This window comes from Hydra vulgaris, chromosome 06 (genome assembly GCF_038396675.1).
Source record: "Hydra vulgaris chromosome 06, alternate assembly HydraT2T_AEP".
Taxonomy (NCBI): Eukaryota; Metazoa; Cnidaria; class Hydrozoa; order Anthoathecata; family Hydridae; genus Hydra; species Hydra vulgaris.
In genome coordinates, this window is record NC_088925.1 from 44,213,525 (window position 1) to 44,233,482 (window position 19,958).

The following is a 19,958-nucleotide window of genomic DNA, read 5'->3' on the forward strand; positions in this document are numbered from 1 at the left end:
ATGTATGCGTATCCATTTGAAAAAGGTTGCCATATATTTTAAATTTGTTAAACTATTTATATTAAATTTGTTGATCTCTACAAACATCGAACAACAAGGCCGCTGTGCGGAGAAACAAGTTGAGCGCGGCGCTATTGGGGATGTGGTGTTAATCGAACTCTTGCTTATGAAGCGAGCGCTCTACCACTACACCATTACCGATCTTACCAGTTTTCCTTTTTTCTCCACCACCTAAGATCGGCGCAAACAAACTGCACGTTTATTGTTTAATACTAATAATACTTCCAATAGGTGATTTTTATTAAATTATGCCATTTTTATAAATTTTTTTGCGAACAAAATCTTATTTTTAAGATATAGGGGAACGTAGGGCAAGATGACGAACGTTTTGAAAAGCACTTATATCTTAGACAATAAGTGTTCCAAAAAGTAAAACTTTATCAAGAAGTGATTAAAAGTTATCATGCGCTACTGATGTATCAAAAAAACCTTATAAAAATTGAAAATAGTCTGGAAAAAACTCATTAACCAATGTTACCTCAAATCGTCATCTTACCCCGTATGCGGGGCAAGATGACGATTATAACATATGTTAATTCCATGATACCATTACTGTCTTAAATATCACGGTATCATAAATTCTAGTTTATAAAATAAGTAATATAAATAGTGGTGTAATTTAAAAAAAAATTAAGTTTATATATTTGTATAGGGCTATGCAAAAAAACCTGCTAATCAGTTCATAGTAAATTCCAAAACAACAAAATAAAACAAATGTCAAACAAAATATTTTAATGCGCAATAAAACAATGTAATAATTGCTAAGCTACGCAAGAGTAACATACAGTACAAGAAAATTTGCGTTCATTATATTGCCCACAAGTTAAATGACACCAGTGTTCACAGGATTTACCCATATCCCAGTCATCATCAAGCAATGGATCATTAGGATCACCATAGATAATTTCACAATACCGACATGAAACTTGTTCAGTTTTGTCAACTATTTTTAAAATTTGAATTTTGGATTTTTTTTTCGCTCTTTTTTTGGCTTTGTCATTTTTCTTTCTTTCGTTAGTTACAGCTGCTTTTTTAAGCTGGTCTTTCTTTTCGCTAACAGCTTTTTTTATTTTTTGCTTCATCAATTCTTCTTTTTTCTCGAGTGCAGCTAATTGAACTGCAGATTTAAAAGGGGAACTTATTGCAACTTCTGCTCGCTTAAATTTTCGTTTACGGCTAGCACTATTTGTAACCCTACAAGCAATAGGATAAGGTCGAATGTTCTCAGGTGATACAGTTTTTGGCACATAGTTTAAACTCTTTTTGGGTTCTATCAATTTTGCATCTGCATTCGACTAAAGAGTTATTGTTGTTAAATGATATGGCCAATGCTGATGTAATTGCATTAAGTTTCACCTTTGATGTTGACTGTTGCTGACGATCTTCAACTACTGAAACAAAATATTACATAAAAAATTATATAACATATCTTATAAAAATCATCATAAAATTATTTAGGTTAATTTAATGTTATTCCATATTCTATTATTTAGCATAATTGTCCAATATTATAGATAAGCTGAAGTTATTAGCTTATTTAAATTATAAATTGTCAGGTAAAGATTTGTAGATTAAAAAAAACAAAGACAAACATTTTTTAACTTATAGTTTTAAGAAAAAAATAAAAAACTGAACTGTCTAAATATAATTTACATTATTCCTGATTGATTATTTGATATAATCTGATTTTTTGATATTGGGCTATCACTGGTCAATGATGGTGCAAAATCAGTTAAAGAAAAGATCTGCGGATTGAAGGGCCAGATTCCAGTTTCTTCAAACCCTTTTCTTGCAATGCCAGTTGTTGCTGATCGGTCATATGCATGTCTTACAAGTGCAGGAATCTGTGCTTCAGTGATTGGTCTACCTGGGGATTTACCATCCAGTTATCACATGCTTGATTGTAGTAAGTTTTGAATGGTGAAAAGAAGGTAACATCCAGATATGGGTGGCATGTGGTGGCAATGTTAGCATTACAATTGAATGTTTTAGGCAGTATTTAATGGCTGAAAAATTTATGTGTGAGTTATGGTTACCCACAATTAAGAGAACAGGATCAGCAATAGTTGGTTTTGTGTGATAAGCGAAGTGATTTAAATAATCTACAAAAATTTCCTACGTCATCCAACCAGAGTTATGGGCAAAGCCAACTGAATCAAGTGGAGAATTGTCCAGAAAATAATGCCGCATTCTTTTTCATGGAAAAATAAAAGCTGGAGGTATGTAAGTTCCGACCGCATTCATGCTACAAACTATGGTTACGGTTTTTCCTCTTTCAGCAGAAACAACTTTGCCCACTCTTTTAATGCCTTTGACAGAAAATACTTTTGGGATTTTTGTAGGTACAGTGGGTAACCCACTTTCATCAGCATTGAAGATTCTTGAAGGTAAAAATTTATGCGTTCTCAAGAGATCTCGAAGTAAATCAAAAAATATTGCAACCTGTGGGGAGTTAAAACCTTGAATTCTACCCAAAGATGTCATTTCAGGAGTTCGTAATGAAATATTGTTGTGGCGTTTCAAAAATAATATCTGAAATAAAAATGACTTGTCAAAAAGAGAGAAAAATCTAATTGTTAACAGCCTTACTAAAAACAACTTAACTGATTCACTAGAACGTATCAATATTGATAAAACTAAATTTAATTGAATCAATAGGATCAATAGGAGAAGGAGCTGAAGAATACAGAGAGAGTAATTCGATTCAAAAATCGAAATTTAAATGAAACTGAGAACAGACTAACTTCGATTCTAGTAGAATTTGACAATAAGATAGATCATTTTAACGCTTTAAACTTTAACCACTTTTAACTTGGCAAGAAGACTAAGAAATAATGAAAACTAGTATACAATTATATCTTATACTGCTTATTTAGGTGAGCAGTATGACGTCATACTGAAATAGCCTGCTACCGGGGGTTTCAGTACATATATCGACTGACAAATAGCCTGACTCGCAGTGGAGTACTGCTACATCGACTGAGGGTTCGGGATAGGGCAGCAATCTTTTTATTCATTATACTTCGTTTCCTTCTTCTTTTTCTTAAAAATCTGTATCGATTTAGATAAGCAAAAAAAGTGAGCAAGTGCTCACATAAATATGCTCTAGTAGATATAGTATATATATTTATATATATATATATATATATATATATATATATATATATATATATATATATATATATATATATATATATATATTTATAGTACTATATATTAGCGCATAGAAAATAGAGCGAGGAAAAAGAAAAAAACTTATTGTAGAGAGATATGATGAAAACAATAATTTAAAAGGATCGAATGAAGAAAACAAATTTAAATTCATTATAAAAGGAGATTCCATGATCAAAAGCCTTGAAGGGATGCAAACTAATACCTGTTAGTAATTCTAAAATCTTTATTTTAAATTCGCCACCATTACACAGAACTTCGTTATCTAAATCAATTTGTTAGCTCGAATTTCATTGAACTGTTATTATACTAATGCAACATAAGGATGTTGCATTATCTATCAAAATAGCACAAATCTATCAAAATAGGTAGCGCAAGTCTAAAAACTGTGCAACGTCATTTTGTATTCCACTAAAAACAATTTTCATAAAAAGTTTTAATTCAAGCTTATTACCAAGGCAACAGAGCTAGACAAAATCGGAAGTGGTGTATTGCAAGGATCAGTACTTGGACTGCTTTTATTCACAATATGCATAAATGACCTTCTTTATCAATTTTTCCACGTAGCAAAAATATTCACCGATGATAGTAAGACTCTTGCTGAACTAAACGAAATCGAGACTAAGAAATTAATTACAAAATAATATAAATGAAATAGCCAAATGGTGTCACGGGTAGAAGAAGAAACTTAATGTAAGTAAATGTCAAATAATTCATTTTGGTTAGTATAATTAAAAAGAGAATGTACTATCTTAGACTACGATCATAACATACGAATTCGAATTAAAGTCTCCGATTTAAAAAAAGACCAGAGCGTTTTGACATATACTGATGGAAAACACAAAATATATCAATTACTGCTAACAGAATGCTAAGTTTAATTTAACACACTTCTAAATTCTATACCATCTTAGTTGCTAAAATATCGTACAAACTCTTTGTTTGACCCCTTCTCGAATATGCAGAAGTTATCTGGAATCCAACAAAGAAATACGATATATCAGCTTTTGAAAAAGTTCAAAGAAGACCAACTATTACAATTTATTAAACACAATTTAAAAAGTTTAATATTACAACTCTAGAAACTTGCTGGTTAAGATAAGATTTGATAGAATGCTTCAAAATTGTCAACGGTTTAATATAAGTTAAATGGTGTACATCTACGTCAAAAATAATATTTATTTAAAAACTTTGGCATCTAAATTCGTCAAATGGTCACACACGAGCTGTGAATGCCTGAGAGAAAAATGAAGAACATTAGAATAGAGGAGAATTTTTCGAAGGAAGCATATTTTAACTGTTGCCAACACTAAAATAAAGATTAATAGAAAAGTATTTAAAAATAAACTAATATGATAACAAAAATAAGACAGAAAATTCACCCAAACAATACTTACAGTAAATAAAAAATACTAAAATGCATAAAATAAAAATAAAATATTTTTCTAAACACTTAAAATAAACAAAGATATGCAATAAATATATCACCAAACAAAAACTTACAAAACAAAATATTAACAGCAAAATAAAATGTATGCATACAACAATATAAGGCCTAAGAATGGAAAAAAAAACATTAATGCTAATGTGTAAACATAATTATTGTAGTGGTTAAGTTATAAACATTTTCTCAGAGTAGCGTCTATTATTTCTGGTTTTTCGATGAGGATCAGCACTAATAGCTAGTATATCCCGTCAGACAAACGTCATCGCCACTGCTTTACCCCACTTAAAATGAACAAAGATATGCAACAAATATATCACCAAACAAAACGCTACAAACAACTTACGCCTATTACTTGCTGCAGCAAAAAAAGACTCATTACAAATAGCCAAAACCCAACTATACCCAAATTTGCAAAGCACCAATATTTTTTTGATGATATGATATTGAAAGCGTAGATCTAATGTACAATTGAAATAAAATTAACTAAATAAATTACATACAATAACACAGGAAGAAAATTTGAAAAAACTAAAACACCTAAGGTATGCATGCAAACAAAAAATACTAATGAATTATAAATAAACTTGTATGTTAATACAAGTTAAATAGTGTAATCTACGTCAAAAATAATAAAAAACCTGAAGAGTTAATAGAATAATCTGCATAGGGCCGTCCCGAAGAGATTTTAAAGGAGGGTAACGTATCTGTTTTTCACCGACTAAGATCAAAATAATATATATATATAGTCCTCATTAGCTGATATTTGCTTACTGCCAACTATAAATCCAATTTTGCCGACTCCATTATCCAATATGCTAAATAGTAAATTTAGTAGGGGGGCTAGACACCCCTACGCCCCCCACCCTCCCTCGGGACGCCACTGTATCTGTATACAAAAGAAATCCCATTTGATTCAAAAAGGAGTTAATAAAAGAATATTTCCATTAAGAGAGTTTTATTATTAATAGCCATTGCATGGTATCGTCTTCCTCCATCTATCGTGTTATCTACCGGGCCGACAATACGGGTTTTGAAGTTGAGGGACGCAATCGCCAATTTCTAGAAAAAGCCCTCTATATTTAGAAATTTCTTTAAGAAAAGAAAAAAAAATGTTCTTTAGAAAAAAAGTCTGTGTGTAAGGGTTAGAGAGGGGAAGGGGGGAGGGTAGTGCCCCCCTTATTAATTTAATTGAGTAAAAATTAATTTAATTTATTAATAATTAATTTAATAATAAATAATTTAATTTAACAATAATTAAATAAATTGAATTCCAATTTTTGTAAATAAATTTAATTAAATATCAAAACTCGTTTTTGTGATGCTTTTAGTAATAAGTTGAACCAACATCGTTTAACAGCTGTTTTTAAAATGTAAGCAGAACTGTTACTAGTTAAATTTAAGACTGGTAATATCGTTTGGATATTGTTTAACCAGCGATTTTCCGGATATTTCCGGAGCTCCGGATATTTTTTTCAACTTTTAGTTTTTCCGGGTATCCAAAACAGTTTCCATACATACAAGTTTAGGTATATATTTTTGTAATGTATTTGTTTTTTAAGCTTTTTTCACTCATAGAAAAATTATGCAAAGTTTGAAAAAGTTAGATACAACTCAGCTAAAAGCAAAATTAAATGAAAAACATATTTTGGTTTTTTTCCGGATGTTTTATGCAAACAATTTTCCGGATTTCTAAAATATGACTTGGCTTATCTATGTGTTTAACTCATATGGAATTATTTTTCAATTTAAGGTTGAAAAAAATAAGAAGATTTATAGTAATAAAAAAAGTAAAAAAGAAAAAGTATTATTATGAGTACTATTACAATCCTAATAAAAGAAGCTGGTGTTGACAATAGTCATAGTTTGAAAAACTGGTGATGATAATTTTGATTTTTCTTCTGATGTAGAAAGTGTCTCAATCAGGGGTAGAGGAAAACATAATTTTTGTCATTGTAAATACTGTTTAAATAAAAGATCTTTTTTACTTCAAAAACCTGCAAAATTACCAGAAAAGGTAGGTGACAAGCTACAAAAGGGGCAAAACGGTTGTTCATATATGCAATAAAAATCTACACAAAAAATTTTTTTTTGAAGAATTTTGATTTTTATAAAATTTTAATTGTGCACCCAGGGTTTTGGTTTAAAATATATTACGATACATATATACAATAAAAATTTGTATAGTTAAAAAAAAAAGTTTATATATATATATATATATATATATATATATATATATATATATATATATATATATATATATATATATATATATATATATATATATATATATATATATATATATAGCAGAATAGAGGGTTTCCCACTACCAGGAACACCGAAACCACTTAATGCAGCAAACCCCTTAATGCAGCAATACGCAGACGATTCGAACTTTTTTGCTAGGGACGTAAAATCTGTCCGCCATTTTTTTGAAAAATAAAACTGTTTGAAAAAGCAAGTGGTTCAGTGATCAATGCCTCAAAAACAAAGGGTCTCGCTCTTGGGGTTTTGATCCTAAAATGTACCCAGAATTGGACAACATAGAGTGGAACAATAACACCGGTTTCAAAATATTGGGTGTTACTTTTTACACCAGACTGAGTAATACTACCAATTTCAACTGGCTAGTAACTCTAAACAAAGTAGAGAGAGAGAAAAAACTCAAGAGAAAAAACTCAAGTTTCTGGGACTACGTACTTTGTCACTTAGGGGAAAGACTATGTTGATAAATACGTTAGTAATGTCAAAAGTGTGGTTTCTTGCAAACGTGCTGCCCATTCCCGAATGGGTAATAGAACGTCTGCACAGAGCCAATTTCGAAAATCTGTGGCAAAAGACCAATTTCAATCCGGTCAAGAGATAGACACTTTTCTTACCTGCCAAAAGCGGAGGTCTCGGAATTTTATTACCGAAGGAGCAAAGTCTTGCACTTCACCTTAAAACACTCTTTCAACTGAAGGAATGCGGAGAGGATAAATCTCACGATTGTTACTACTTTTCAAAGAATTGGTTGGCAAGTTCACTTATAAAATTTACAAACCAAAACCAAAGCTGGTATTTTTTAAGGCAAAACACTTTTCCAATGCACTGTTACAACAAAACGTCTCAGTACTACAAAACAACAGTTGAAATATTAGGCAAAAACGGGTCCCTGTTTAACATCCCCCTAAAATCAACAAAAATTTTTTACTTAGAAGTGACAAAAAACAAAAAGACAGTCACGCCAGCAAAACTTTTCTGGAACAGTTCAACAAAAACAACAATGCCGTGGACCCAAATTTGGAAAAAAAACTTTACTTCCCACGCATGCGGACCGACACAAAATATCCTCTTTCATTTTCTACACAACAGTCTACCTTCTGCGGCCTTGCTAGCCAAAAGCACAAGGCAACAGATCGTTAAGAATAACAAATGCAAAACTTGTGGTAAAATTGAGGATAACCCATGTAACTTTGCCTACTGTCCTCCTTCTGTTGAAATATGGGAGTATTTTAAACATGTATATAACTCCTTGACATCCCAAAACAATATTTCTCCGATAAATTCAATTTTCTCGATTGAAACAGCGAGTTTCAATCGAGAAAATTAAATTTATTGTCACTCAAACCATGATGAGTGAGTTTCAATCGAGAAAATTGAATTTAAGTCACTCAAACCATGATGAGTGAAATATGGAACAGCAGATACCACCATATGTTTAAGAACTCGAAAATTGACCCATTGGCAGTGATCAGAATAATTACCAGAAACATCTGGAATATTATTACTTTAAAATATAATTATCATGTTCGTAGGAATACCATGGACATTTTCTGTCAATTTTTTTGTATTAAAAACGCTTTTTGTCAAATAGAGAATGGGAACCTGAAACTAAACATACGAGCTAAACTAATACACAGGCTCATAGAAAGAGCTAAATGTTTAGTTAGGTGTTCCTGCTCCCTGCAAATATATTTTTCTTTATAATATATATTTTATTATTTGCATGTTTTCTGTAGATTTCGTAACGCGATGTTTTGTGTAAAAGTCCTGTATTTTTTTTAGTTTTACTTAATAAAATCTTTCCTTACAAGTTAATGAAGTAGCATCAACTACATTAGATAATTTAAAAATCATGAAAAGAATTCTTTAGAATTAGGATAAATTTGGACTGGTCATTTGCTTTTACATTTCTTTAAAAGGAACTTACTTTCATGTCTGCATTTAGAAATTACTTCTGATTTATCGCATAATCAATTATAACAATTCCCAACTTCCTGTGAAATAATTTTTCTATAATTTGAAAACTTTTTTATGTTTAGACATTCTTCCTGATGAACCTACTGATGGTGAAACACAGTGTAGAAGAAATCAAAAATTAGATAAGTGTTTTTACTAATTTATATATATATATATATATATATATATATATATATATATATATATATATATATATATATATATATATATAAATATATGTAGAGTTCTATGGTCAGCTACGCAACGAGCGCAACATGTTTTTAAAAATTTAACTGACTCATTATATTATAATTTTTAATTTTTTTTTACGTTTACACTCAAATTATCCTTTTTTATTATTATTCACAAAAAAAAAAGGATAAGAAGACAATTTGAGTAAAATAGAAATAAAAGACAGCGGTCAGCTACGCAACGCGCAAAAAAGCTTGTTTTTTTAATTTAAAGTTTGAATTATTTTTTCTCCGAATCTATAATTTATTTTTTTATAAAAACGTTTTTTTCTTCAAAAACAATTATTTCATTGAAGTTATATTTATAAAAAATTTTTAATATAATATTAATTACACGTCAAATAAAAAGTTTTCAAAAAACTATGCGGTCAGCTACGCAGCAATCAGCCACGCAACATGCGAATTTTTATTATAATTCAAATTAAAACCCAAAACAAATCTAAAACTATATTTATAGCTTGTATTTAGAAACGATAAAATTTATTTATAAAGTTTATAAAGATAATTTTACATTAAAAGAAACCTGGACCCCGGTATGGAAAAGGGGGAGGGGGCTTTAGAAGCTTCAGTACTCTCACTTTTTTAAATAATGGGGCTAGGGGGTAGGTAATACAATTTCCTTTTAAATATACTCTTGATTTTTTTATCTGTTCACAACCTTATTATATAAAAGTTTTTAACTCAAAGATGTATATAAATACATTCATTTTACTTGCATTTACTTTGGAACTTTGATCTTCAGAGCTTTAAAAGCATCAAGTATTTGACAATAATTGAACAACTAAAATAATTTAAAAAGCAACAACTAGAAGTTCTTTAAACGTGTAAGCTGTTATTGTTGATCGAAATGTATTAGGGATAAACTGAATAAACCTTCCGAGCTTAGTTGCGCAAAAAAAGTCACCCCAAGAAAACTTGAAAAGTATTGAAAAAAATAAGTAAGACTTTCAATAGAATAACAATAACAGGTAAAAAAAAAAACGTTTTAAGAAATCATGCAGTCAGCTACGCAACAATCAGCTACGCAAAACAAATCTAATATTTATTTATGGCTTTTATTAAGAAATTTTTACAGCTTTTTAAGGTGATTTTTAAATTACTTGATCACTGCTAAATGTCTAGACGCTTCTATCGCTTTGATATTATGCAATATTTGGCGAAAGCTGCTCACCTACAACGTTACCGTCTAAAACCTGAAAGTAATGGCATTTATGCAATTCTTGAATTTTTTTGTTTTCTTAAAAAAGGTGCTCAAACCAAGAGAGTTGTTTATCTCTAGCTTTTCTTTATCAGTCAGTAATATAACGGTAATTTTTAAATTGTTTGTTGCGGCTGCCAAATCGCTAGCACTAGAAATTATATATTTTTCAGTTAAAACATTTTTTCTGGCAACACGTTTTACAGTGGCTCCAATTCCATCCACAACTCCTTTTCCATGCATTGCAGCAAAAAAATGCCAGTGCATTTTAATTGTATGCTTTTTTTCTAAAATTTTCATTGATGCCAAAATATATTTATTTTTAAATTGTGATGTTGCGTTGTCACTGAAAATATGAACTTCTGTAATATCGTCTGATAGAAGCTCGATAATTTTATTTATGTTTGGAACAACAGATAATTTTGTATGATCGCTTGAATCACAAACTAGCGCAAAAGATTTCATTTGACGATGCCAAACTGCACCTGTAAATATAGAAATGTGATTTTGACCGAAATGAGCTGCTTGCGTTTCGTTTTGGTAAATACAAGTATAATTTTCTGCCCAGTCAACTTGAATAACAGCCTTATTTGAGTCTTTTTTAATCGCTGATTCTATATTAAATTTAAATACGGACGATTGACTGCTCTTGACATTACAATGAATAATAAACTTTGCACGCATTTCTTTAATATGTGATAATAAAACTGCAATTGTTCCTTCTTTTTTAACCTTTTCTATTTTGATATACGATTTTGCTTGAGGTTTCTGCCACTGATTCCATGAAACATCTAACTCAAATTGTTCGAACTGAAGTAATAATTTATCAAACATATTACAAACAGTACATTCTTTGCAAACGGCATTGAAGCATTGTTTTGTTGGTTTTTCACAAATAAAGTTTAGAATCATAGAGTTTCCCGTTTTAATTGTAGTGAATATATCTGAACCCCGCGAAAGTGATTCAAGAGCATAACGCATATTTTCATGTAACATGCAAACGCACACGTTATGAGGAATTGATGATACACATCGAACGTAAATTGGTCTCAACTGACAAAATTTTGACAGGCTTAATTTAATATCTGCATTGTTTAGCTTAAACTCTTCGAAAGCTTCTTTTAGCGTATATAACATGTGTCGAATTTGAACACGCACCTTTTTTTCTCCTATCACTACAGAAGTATAATTTGCTGTTCTTGGGGATATTCGACTTATTTCATCGTCGCAATAAAAATTTTGTATAACCACTAAGTCTTTTTCTCGGAGACTGTTTGTTGATTTAGGAATTGAGTAAGTTAATGGTTGAGTTTCATTGAGTAAACAACACAACAGTTCCTTTTTCTGAACAAGACTTTTGGGAAGAGAGCGATTCAATTTTTTTATATACTTTCCTTTAACTTGCACATTTGCAAATGATGAGTGATTTGATTCGAGAGATAAAGATGCGTCTTTTTGCCGCAGTCGAAATTTTCTCATTCTTTCTAAACTTTTTAGCAGCAAGGTATACAGGGTATTAGTCAAGGCATACAGGGTTTTTTGTTATTATATATTATTAATATGGATGTTCGAATGCTGTAAAATTTCACTAAAAACATATATTTTTACTTGTGGGTGCACAATTAAAATTATTATATGTTAAAAAAATAAATTTTTCAAAATTTTTTTCTTCGTATAAATTTTTATTGCGTATATGTATTACGAATATAACTTATTCATATGGTGCATTCCATAGTTACTGATGTAACGTTTGCAAGTTTCATACCCAATTTAAATACTTTTCATTTATATTAGATCCTCGTAATAAAAGTCAAAATGTATTTATATTTATGGGTAATATTGGTCTATATATAAAATTTCCAGACTATTCGTATTTATCTTTAAGTAGAAAAATATATGTTCGTTACTGACTTAACACTACGATCTGCTATTTTTCTAATACTAACATTTGACTTCAAGTTTCTCTGAAAGTTAAAATTAAATCAACTGAAAAACTACTTTGAATTAAAGACTCATTTATGTAGATGATTTGTTGTACATTTATGTAGACGATTTGTTGTACATATAAGCTATATAGATGTATTAATTCCTTTGCAGAAGATATTATTCTGAAGTTCATTAATTACTGACGTTACGTCAACTGACGTAACGCTCTAAATTAGCATGTTCTAAACAACTATGATTCTTAGAGAATCATAGTTGTTTAGAACATGCTAATTTAGTCAAGTTTTATTTTATTTTTAATAACATTTATTATTGATAAAATTGGTATATTAAAGATATTATATAATTCCAGTAAACCTTGGGGCGTAGCCTGTGGGTGCCAAAAAAGAAAAGGCGCTTAAACGTCAAAGATTTTTTTTTAATTTAAAATAAAAATTCTAATAACAAAGAATAACTATTCGGTTGCTTTAACTTCAATTTTAAAATTTGGTAAATATTTGTTAGACTCCTTTATAAATACTTCGAGAATAAAGGCCGTAAAACGCTGTCACACTGACTAGAAATTACACCGAACAACCCAAAAATGAAAAATCCAATTTTGTTTTCTTATTCTTTTTCCAGTCTAATCACAGTTTCATAATATAAACTTTAGTTAGTTAATAAGCAAACAGATATTTTAAATCAAACAAGGTGCGATTTTGCCAATAATTTTCTCGATAACTTTCTTTTTTTTGGTAATAGTTTGAACTTGGACACGTTTTTTTTACGTACTTACGTTTTTTGTACGTACAAAAACGTTTTTTTTTTTTTACGTACATATGTTTTTTTTACGTACGTTTTTCTACGACTTTTCTATTGCTGATTTTAAGAGCCTTGAGTTATATTTATCAAAAAAAAATTGGGATTTCGAGTTTTCTTGTGCCTGTACAATTGAGGATTACTGGAGTATTTTTCTAAAGCTTTTTGGTATTGGTATTAATGAATTTGTACCTATTAGGAAAAAGTATTAAAACAAAACGAGTAATCACTATCCAAAAGACATTAAAAAAATCTTAAGCCGCAAAGTATTATTATGGAAAAGATGGACAAATAATAAAACCATTTATAACAAATCAGCTTACAAACAGTACGCCAGGAATTGCAAACTAATCTTATCTAATTACCAATCAAAAATTAAATTAAACCTAGTAGAGGGAATATATTAATATTAGCAAGTTTTATAAATATGTTAACAATAAAATGAATATCCTTAATAAGCACCACCATCTAATAGACAAAAATAACAATAACAAGGTCACTTCCAGAATATAGAAATTGCTAACGTGTTTAATAATCACTTTGGAAGTATCTTTACGGACGATAATTGCTATTTGCCAAATATTGCCACTAATGTTAATGATCCATTAAGTATTGACACGGTTTATTTTTCCGTAGAGTCAGTGTATAAAACCCTAATGGGAATTAATCCAAGTACCTCGTTCGGTCCTGATGGTCTACCTAATTCAATTCTTAAAAAGTTAGCTCATGTTTTATGTTTTCCTCTTCCATTTGTTTTTGAGGCTAGTTTTACATCAAACCCTTTACCTAATCAATGGCGCAAAGCTTTCATCTCCCTAATTTTTAAAAACGGAGCTACATCGGATCCTAACAACTATAGACCCATCTCTTTAACTTGTACTTGTTGTTGAATCATGGAAAAAATTATCAACTCACATATTATTGAATATCTAAATAAATATAACATAATATCTCCTAGTCAGCACGGTTTCCTCAATAAACGTTCTACATGTACGAATCTTTTAGAATCTACTAACGATTGGAGTACCGCACTTGACAATCATCTGATTACAGATGTTATATATATATCGACTTCCGAAAGGCGTTTGACTCCGCATCTTATTCAAAATTAATATTTAAACTTTCATTATACAATATTCGTGGTAACCTTTTAAAGTGGACCACTACATTTCTCACAGACAGATCTCAACAGGTAAAGATTAGTAGTGCTTTATCAGATCCGATTCGAATTGTAAGTGGTGTACTTCAGGGTAGTGTGCTAGGACCAACTTTGTTCTCATTATTTATAAATGACTTATCATTTGTAGTAAACAATTTCAAATGTACAATAAAACTTTTTGCTGATGATTTAAAGTTATACAGTTCGTATCGTGAAATGAATCATAGCCACGATTTAACTGTTGCTCTTGATAGAATAATTATTTGGTCGGATACTTGGCAATTGCCAATTGCCAGCATGAAATGTTTTGCACACAGAATAGCGCTTTCTGCATTGCATAGTATTAGTTTTAATTACAAGTTAGGTGATTGTATTCTAGATTGGTCATCTAACCCTAAAGATCTTGGAGTAATTATGGCCGCCAAAACTACAAAAAAGACATTGCCAGAGTCATTCATGTAGAAAATACTAGAGCATACCTAATCTTAAAATGCTTTAAAACTCGCAATCCTATTATATTAGTACGTGTATTTACCACTTATATAAGACCAATTATTATTGCTCTCCAGTTTGGTCGCCACACCAAACTATGCTAACTAAATCTATTGAAAATATTCAAAAACGATTCACAAAAAAAATTGTTAATATTAGTTGTTTAAACTATTCTAGACGTTTACAGTTGCTTGGTTTGGACTCTCTGAAACTCAGACGTTTAAAACATGATTTAGTCATATGTTTCAAAATTATGCATAATTTGGTTTGCATAGATAAAAACTTGTTTTTCGAAATTAACAATAATAATTATACCCCGGTCAGACTTTTAGGATTCGAAAGCAACGATGTCAACTCGACATTCGCAAAATATTGATTTTCTCAATTGTTGTAAATATTGTCAATAGTTGTAAATATCTGGAATAATCTGACATCAGAAGCAGTAAATGCTGATTACATTTGTATTTTTAAAAATAAAATAAAATCGTGCAATTTCGATAAAAATTGTGTCTATAAAGTAAATGAATGAAATCTTGAATGTTTCTATTATAAACTATATTTGTTCCTATGTACTTTGTTTTCTTATTTAAGGGCATATTGTCAGTGTCTATTTATTGGACCTGTATGTCCTTTAGAACATGTATTTTTTTTTTTTTTAAACTTGTTCTAATAAATATTTATTTATTTACGTACTTTATGGACGACCCCTTGTGTCGTTTTTACAACATTTTTAAAGACTCCATTATATACTTATTTTTGAACTGAGATGTTGCATTATCACTCCAAAATATAACTTGTTGGACTGTTTCTGGCAGCTGCTCCATAATGGCATAATAAACGGAATCACGGTTTCTTTTAAATGTTTTTGATGGTCAGATGTAATTGCAAGTGACTGCAAAGACGTAATGAGCGCTTTGTGGTTCGTTTTGAGTGATACATTTAGAGTTTTCTGCAAAATCAACTCCTACAACAGCTTGGCTAGAATTTTGTTGTATCCAATGTATACTATACATATATCAATCATTTAACGATATAGTTTAGCTTTATTAATTTTTACATATGCGTGATCCAAAAAGTCAGGAGCTAATTCATATAGTTCATATAAATAATTCTCTAATCGGCCCAGACTTGGAGACTTATAAATAAACTTATTAGTAGTTTCAGAAACTTATTAATAGTTAATTAATAATAATAGGTAAACTTATTAATAGTTTCAGAATAATCAACAACCATATGATGTTTAATTTTTTTCATTTACAAATAAGACCTGGGCACACCAAGGTGAATTACTAGTATTGTAATTCACTGTATTATTTCTGCTTGGACCAAGCGGTACATTTCAGATTTAATAAATTCTCTATCTCTTTGAGAATAATTTCTAGATCTGGTGGCAATCGATTGACAATCTTTTGTGAGATTAGCAAACAATTCAGGAGGTTAGTTTTCATTGTTGTTAAAGCTGCATATGTTATGGGTGGTTTTTCCCCACCATACTTAATGGTAATACTCTCATGCAACTCTTGAAAATCTGTGCAAAGAATAATATCTATACATAAGTTATCAAACACATGCAACTTGACTTTGTTATAGATTTTGTTTTGAAGAGTTATTGAAACATAACAATATCCATCTGATTTTGCTGATAAAGAAGGTGATGTCATTCGGATTACATTCTCTTCATATATAACATTTAAATTGAATAGAGCCACTAGTTTATTGTTAATAAAACTTTTTCACTATCAATTGAAGCTTCTGCTTTATATTTATCACTAATAATGATGTATGACTGACTCTGAAGAGAGAGAGTTTGCTGCTGTGATATGGTGGCACAGAAGTAATCATCAATTTTAGGAATAGCAGCAGAAATATTAGATAATCTGCAAAGTTTTTCAAAATGACCAATCTTTTTATATTTGTGACAGATAGCTTCACGAGCAGGACATTTAGTACATGGATGTCTTATGTTTCCACAAAACCAGCACAATTGCTTTGATTTTACTGTAGCAGCTAAGTGATTATCAGTCGTGGATTGTTTTTGTAAAGATGATTTGATTTCCTGATGTTGTAGAGTTATCCACTTAAATATGTACATAAATTATAAACACATTCCGAATCATTTCAGATTTATATTTATATTCAGCACTTACATTGTAAGTGTAAGTTACTGCAGTGAACTTACAGTCCTTAGATAAATTTTTAAGTTCATTTAGGAATTGATATATTGATTCACTTGGTTTTTGCTTCCATGTTGACAAAATATGTCTGGCAAATATTTCATTCTTTGGTTTTATGTAGATAGACTCATAAATACTTGTTGCTTGTTCAAAATCATCACACCCTGATATGAATTTATAGACATTAGGCTTGATGGAGTTATCATCAACTGTACTTACAATATTGTAAAATGTTCTTAACCAATGATTGTATGTTTTTGCTGCATCTGTTGAGTTCGGATCTATACCAAGTCTATCAGGTTTCATGAATTGATCCACCTTTCTTTTATTTCGTAATAATATTTTAGCTCTTTTGATTGTAAAGAATGACCAAATTAATTATGTTGGCTCAAAAGAGCTATAATTATACTAGTCCATAACAAAATACATAAAGTATACCGTCATACAGGGCTACTTGGATCCAAATTTGATACATGTTTGATGTTTGTGGTTCTTTCTCATATTCATGTCAATGTAAAAAAACTTGTTGTTGCTAATTCATAAACTTATTAATTAGTAATGATGATTGTAGATAAAAAAATAATTGGGTAGACTTCGATCCCCCCTTTTTTGGGGGATTAAGGTTGGGTTCAAGTAGCCCCTGTTGTGGGACTACTTGAACCCATAGTGTAAATAGCCCTCCCCTTTTGAGGTATCCGGCAAATCTCTCGGATAGCTGATGATGTCTTTTAATAAAGGCTTTTACCCATTCAAAACCTGGGAGGTTTTCATTGAAACATTGAAGATCACTCCCTAATCGATCCGGATAGGATTTCACAATAATTCTAAGATCAAATGACGTCAGTGGGTAGCCAAAAGTTGAAACTTTATTCAAGTGATCACAAAATGATAGTTCTTCTTCAGGCGTGAAGACAGCTGGATGCCTTGTTAGCTCGCCATAAATGTTGCTAGTTTTTACATTTATTTATTTAAATAATTGGATAATCAAGCCATAATTGCTGTCAAATGTAATCATTTTTTATCAGCTGTTTAATAATAATTTTAATAGGATTTAATATGCTTATATTTATATTTAATATGCTTAGTTTATTAGGGTGATAAATAAACAAAAACCTGAATTATTTTAAAGGTTGACAATTTTTAAAGCCTAATTACACTGAAAGTTTTTATTCTCATCAGTGGCTGATATATATTTTTTCTGATTTTTTCCCCCGAGAATTAATAATATTAAGCACCTAAGAGTATAACATTATAAGATAAAATTGTTTTATAAACAAGTTTCTAAAGAAAATCCCATGATTTTGAAATTGATTAAATTATGGAGGTCTACAGAAATTCTAATTTAAACGATAAATGATTAACATTTTTAAAATTTACACATTTAGATTAAATATCTAAATGTTTGAACTTCTAATGCTTTTAAAAAACTTTTAATCATTCATAATCATTTAAAAAATATATTTTTTTAAGTGCAGTAATTTTCTTAGTTTTGTCTCTTATTTATACTACTAAGTTTAGTAGTGTCTATATCAGGCTAATATGACCTGTGGTATCAGGTTAACTCTTGGCAATGTTTTATATGCCATTATCTATAAAATTGTTTATAAAATTGTATCTATATATAAGCTGAAGGTGGTGGTTGCTAATGTGAAATTAAAGTATTGCTCCTTGCCTGATTGCAACTGATTTAATTTAATGCTTGATAAATTTAATTTTTTTAAATAAATCTTTCTTTTAAATAAAAACTTTTTATTTAAAAGAAAGATACATTTTTTCTATAATTACAAAAAAGGTTTGAAGTAGTGTTTATGATTATTTATTATTTTATAATTTTAATGTTTTGATATAATATATATAAAATAATAATTTTTTGTTGCTTAGTAGCAAGTTTAGACAGTTGCTAAGATTTCCAGCAAATTGAACCCTTATCTTAATCTTAGTCTGGGCAATTTTTTTTTTCAGATTGTATGTTTTTTATATTGTTTTTATTAATTATAAATGTTGGTTTAAATTCTTAAGCATCAAGAAGAAGCAGATCTTTGCAAGACTATTTCACCAGTAAATTGCTTTGGAATTGCAATGGAAATTGGACAAGCATCATTTTTATATTTGAGAATGGATCTCTTCTTGGATATAAAGATGCTGATATGAAACTTCTTGAGGTGAAATTAGATGTAAGAGAATGCATAATAACAACAATTAACTCTGTCGGAATTCTCCCGAAACTTAACTTGTTTAAGGTAACTCTTGTGAAGTTTTTTAACTTTGTATATAGGTTGCAAAATAAAATTAAAAGTTTTTTCTAAATAAAGCCATTTAGGCTTGCTTTACACTAACCTTTGTTAATTAACTTACTAAAATTACTCAAATTCACTCCCTAACTCTAGATTAAGTATTGTTTATGAATAGGGCAAGAGTGACCTAGTTGAACTAAGTCACTCTTGCCATTAGGTTTGTTAAAAAAAAAAGGTAAGTTAAAAAAAAACAATTAGGAAAAAATATTTAAGTAATGTATAATAAATATGAATAATTTAAAAAACTGAAAATGGTAAAAAAAAACAGCAATAAAGATAAAGTAAAAAGGGAAATTAGTATCCTTAAATCTATAGACCATCAGAAAATGGTTTTAGAATTATAAATTTTTATTATGAATTTTAAAATTTAATCATGTAAAAATGGAAATTTAAAAACAAAAGAATAAGTTCCCCTTGATTTTATTTCAATTTTATTTTTAGTTGTTAATATATGGAAAAATAGTTGTTTTAACTTTTTGTAAATTTTTTTTTTTTCCTGCTATCTTTCCATTTGGGTGTTAAAGTATGTAATAAATGCTTCATTTTAGTTAGATTTTTTCAAGAGTTTCTTTTAAAATTTATATATTTTTATGTTTCTAGTTAGGATTGACCATTGAAACAGGTCATATTTTTGCAGCATGGAATGAGGATGATTACAAAATATGGCTGCAAGTGTTAGGAAATTTTGCTAAAGAAAGAGTTGACATAAGTAAATTACTTTTTTTTTCTTGACAAACGTTTTTAAAATGACT

General features: G+C 29.6%; 1 protein-coding gene across 2 annotated transcripts in view; it reads left to right on the forward strand.

Moving 5' to 3' along the window:
- The window catches only part of LOC105846359 (uncharacterized), a 65,178-nt gene that overhangs the window by 41,390 nt on the left and 3,830 nt on the right, over positions 1–19,958 (forward strand). For both annotated transcript variants that reach the window (XM_065800232.1, XM_065800233.1), the window contains exons 4-5: positions 18,932–19,152; positions 19,807–19,915. In XM_065800232.1, coding sequence (XP_065656304.1) covers positions 18,932–19,152; positions 19,807–19,915 — 330 coding nt within the window. The remainder of the gene's footprint in view (positions 1–18,931; positions 19,153–19,806; positions 19,916–19,958) is intronic.